We start from the raw sequence: 3,647 nt of genomic DNA, 5'->3' as shown, positions 1-3,647 counted from the left end.
TTCCACAACCTTGGCCTTGGCGGTGCCGGTTGTTGTCACCGTCTACAAGAGAGCCGACGCCGTTGATGCCCCTGTCGCCGACGACAAGGACGTTGGCAGAGCACAACGGCCTCGGCTACAACCCAGCCGTCGAGCGAGGGGTTCACCAAGGAGGAAGTCAAGAAGGTCAGGAGCAGGACGGCGAGCAGCGATTGGGCGCTGCAGGACACGCAGGCCAAGGTTGAGGCGCGGTTCTGAGTTTTGTTGAGCTGGATATCGAGCATAGATTGCATGTAAAACTGTATACGAGCATAATGATTGGATTGGGAATTACGACGCTGCATGCGCGTTCGCGGATTCATCAACGTTTAGTTCCATGCTTGATGGAACTCTCCAAAAAAGTGGCTTGTGACAATCCCATCACCACGATCCAAGATTGGTCGGGACTCAACATATAGAAAACTCTCTCTCCCTCCCAACGTAATCTCGTCATACTTGAAGATCAGCCCTGTGTTCGTGGCCCCGAATCAATATCACGCACAGGGCGCGTCTCAAGAGCTTCGAGAAGGGGCCCGGAAGCATCCCCTCATCCGTCGATCATACCCGCCACCCCCCCAGCCGCTTTCCTCCACGGGCCCATCGGTAGCGCCGTCAAACACGTCGGCCACAGGAGATCAATCTGGCGGCTTGCTTTTCTCGCTTCAGTCGTACGTTGACGGCATGAGGAGGCTGGCGATGAAGGGTTCGCTAAGGTAGGGGCTGCGGCGAGGTGGTATCGATGAGCCTGAGAGAGCCTGTAAGCTGGTCTTGGGCCATTTTGTGCCGCTTGTGAGGAAAGAGATAATTGTTCGACAGCTCGCTCTTTGCCATGATGGAAGGCTTCGTTTGTATCTCTTCCTCCTTGGGCCGGAGCTCACGCAACCGAATCGACCCCATTCACTGAAGCTACGACCTCATGACTTCTAGATCCCCCTGACTATCGCTGGCAGAAGTCGTCGGGCTCCCAGTCCTGTTGTGCTCTGTGCCTTCCTGGCTGAAATCACATTCGCATCCCTTCTAGGAAGGCACCTGACAGCACTGGTCGAGGCAGGTGCCATGCAACGGATTGGAGAGCTGGCTCTTTCCATCCTAGCCCTGAAGAGGTCCTTCCTTCACTACATCCTGCGCCTCTCCCACTTCTCCCCCGAATAAGTGTGCCCGTTGATGGCTGATTCGTCTCTCCAAGAACAAGAACAACAACGACAGCATCAGCGCCTATTTGTTTTGGATTTGCATTCGATTCTCTCCACGGCATTGTTCCTCTCTATCGCATAGTTTCCCTCCCTCCTCTGGCATCCGGCCCAGTGCTCTATTGCCAGGAGTGTCACTAAACCACAATCTCCCCATCACCCTCACTTCGGAGAGCCAGGCATCATGACGAGCTTCATCTATGCCCGGCAATACGATGGGGAGTTCCTGGAAGGCCTTACCCTGAAGGTACTGCTGGCTGCATCAATAACCACTGCGATCGTCGCTCCTGTGTCCTTCGTTGTCAGAATCTTGTTGTCCAAACGTCGGGGTCACCGCATCCTCAGCCTGAACTCTGCTTTAAGTGTGCTCGCTTTGGTAAGAAAACGAGAAGAAGGGAACCATTCTAATAAGACGTTGTTTGTTTGACTGACTCATATCTAGATCGCGGGGCTTATCGCTGTTGCTCTCTTCACCAGCTTCGCTGTCGCGTCGAGTACGGTGTGGCTTTACTACAACCTCGGTCAATTCTTCGCATCTACAGCGGCAGGACTGACCATCCTTTTCGATTGTCGACGTCTTGTTCAGCAATTCACGAAACACAGGGTCCTTCTTGGCGTGGCTTCCTGGTCTGCCCCTTATTCTAGGTCTCACCTACCTGGTCCTCTCGTTCTGGCCGCTATATTGCGGTCGGCTCTGGTCACCAGCAGCACCTCTATTAGCAGTGGCCTTTTCTTGGACTCATGGAGCGTTGTTGGCGACAACATTCTTGCTCCTCCTCGTTGCTTTAGCTCTTGAAAAACGCGGCCCCACAGGAAAGCAGGTCTCGACCAGGCATCGTGCTACCGTTGCCATCTATTACCTGCTGTAAGTGCTTATCGACTGCCAAGACTGCCGCCTGGGCTCGACTGACGAGAAGCAGTGCCATCATTCAAGCACTTTCGAATGCTTTCTATGTGGCAGTCCACTCTGACGAACTATACAATAAGGACAGTAGGGACGAGGTCTATACCGATTACGGGGGTGTCTACGTCTATGTCGATCATACCGACAGGGGACGCACCGCTGGCGTCGCTGCAAGCGTCACCGCTCTGTACGTGAGACTTGATCCTTGAAATGTTACTCGACTGACTCTCTTGCCAGCATGATTTTCCTTGTTCTATTCCTCGTTGCCAATCTCCAGGCCCAGAGTAGCCCAGCTAAGCCCGAAGAGACCGATACCAAAGAGAACCATGCTGCGCCAAGTGACCAGGTTGACGGTCCAGCGTCGTGTGCACCCAGCACCAAAGGCAATCCCCATGACTCGATGTTCATCATCCAGGGGGCCAGAGTGCCTGGGTACCGGGAATCGACAGGACAGGACGTTCAACGCGCTCCTTGTTTTCACCGGAGCCCTCCTCCCACCGGTATCCTCAGGACGATTAGCGTCGACGTTGTTGTGGAAGACCGGGAGGAAGACGAGTGGCATGATGATGAGGGACAGCGTGGCCCTCGGGGCTGGGAGGCCGCGCTGCGCCGTAGCCCGCAATGATGGGCAAAGCTCGATCTCCGAGGTAGTGAAGGATATGTTTTCGCGAGGTCTGTTGCTGGAGTTGTGCGCCGGCTAATATCCTAGACGAAGAGCCCTGCCGCAGGGATGAACGCCCTACGAGGATAGTGCGGGCAACCAAACAGTAGCATTAGGTAGTATTTTTGATGAAAAGGATTCTACACAAGGCGCCTCCCTGCTCTACCGCCTGTCGAGCTCAAATGTGTTATTTGAGGCCTCCACTCAACAAGATGCTCTGGCCCGTCATGTAGCCTGTTCGGCACAGCATGGTGACGACATGGGCACACTCCTGAGGCGTGCCCAGGCGGCCGACGGGAATGTTCTTGACATCGCCGGGGGTGCCCTCGACCCTCTTCTCGTCAGGGATCATGCCCGTGTCGCCGATCATGGCGGGAGCGACGTCGTTGACAGTGATGCCGTCCTTGGCGTGCTTGGCGGCGAGGTTCTTCATGAGGCCCGTGAGGCCGGCCTTGCTGGCGGCGTAGTGGCAGCCGTTGATGCCGCCACCAATGGCCGAGATGGAGGAGACGTAGACGATGCGGCCCCAGCGGCGGGCCTTCATGTGCGGCACGGTGAGCTTGGCGAGGAGAAAGGCGGCGCGCAGGTTGATGGCGATGGTGTAGTCGAACTCGTCGAGCGAGATGGCCTCGAGGTGGGGGTTCGCGCGGTTGCCAAAGCCGGCGGTGCCGGCGTTGGAGACGAGGATGTCGGGCGCCGGGCGGCCGTGGTGCGCGGACAGGGCGGCGAAGAGGGCCTCGATGCTGGCCTGCGAGGCGAGGTCGAGGGCGTGCACGGAGATGTGGGACGCCGGCCGGTCGGGAGACGCGGCGCGCAGGGCGCCCACGAGGCCTGTCACGGAGGCGAGGTTTGTGGTGTAGGTCAGAGCGAGGGT

General features: G+C 56.9%; 2 protein-coding genes across 2 annotated transcripts; one reads left to right on the top strand and one right to left on the bottom strand.

The window, feature by feature from the left end:
• Positions 1–1,392: 1,392 nt before the first annotated feature.
• VDBG_05603 (predicted protein) lies at positions 1,393–2,321 on the top strand (the record flags this gene model as incomplete). The annotated part of the gene is made up of 4 exons (XM_003004444.1): positions 1,393–1,584; positions 1,651–1,702; positions 1,812–2,073; positions 2,129–2,321. The coding sequence occupies 4 exons, from the start codon at positions 1,393–1,395 to the stop codon at positions 2,319–2,321; spliced, it is 699 nt and encodes a 232-aa protein (XP_003004490.1).
• Positions 2,322–2,960: 639 nt separating this feature from the next.
• VDBG_05602 (3-oxoacyl-[acyl-carrier-protein] reductase) lies at positions 2,961–3,317 on the bottom strand (the record flags this gene model as incomplete). Its single annotated transcript, XM_003004443.1, has 1 exon — positions 2,961–3,317. The coding sequence occupies one exon, from the start codon at positions 3,315–3,317 to the stop codon at positions 2,961–2,963; it is 357 nt and encodes a 118-aa protein (XP_003004489.1).
• Positions 3,318–3,647: the final 330 nt, after the last annotated feature.

Source organism: Verticillium alfalfae, genomic scaffold (genome assembly GCF_000150825.1).
Source record: "Verticillium alfalfae VaMs.102 supercont1.6 genomic scaffold, whole genome shotgun sequence".
Classification (NCBI taxonomy): Eukaryota; Fungi; Ascomycota; class Sordariomycetes; order Glomerellales; family Plectosphaerellaceae; genus Verticillium; species Verticillium alfalfae.
Note: the sequence above shows the minus strand (reverse complement) of the source record. Positions and strands in the feature narration are given on the sequence as shown.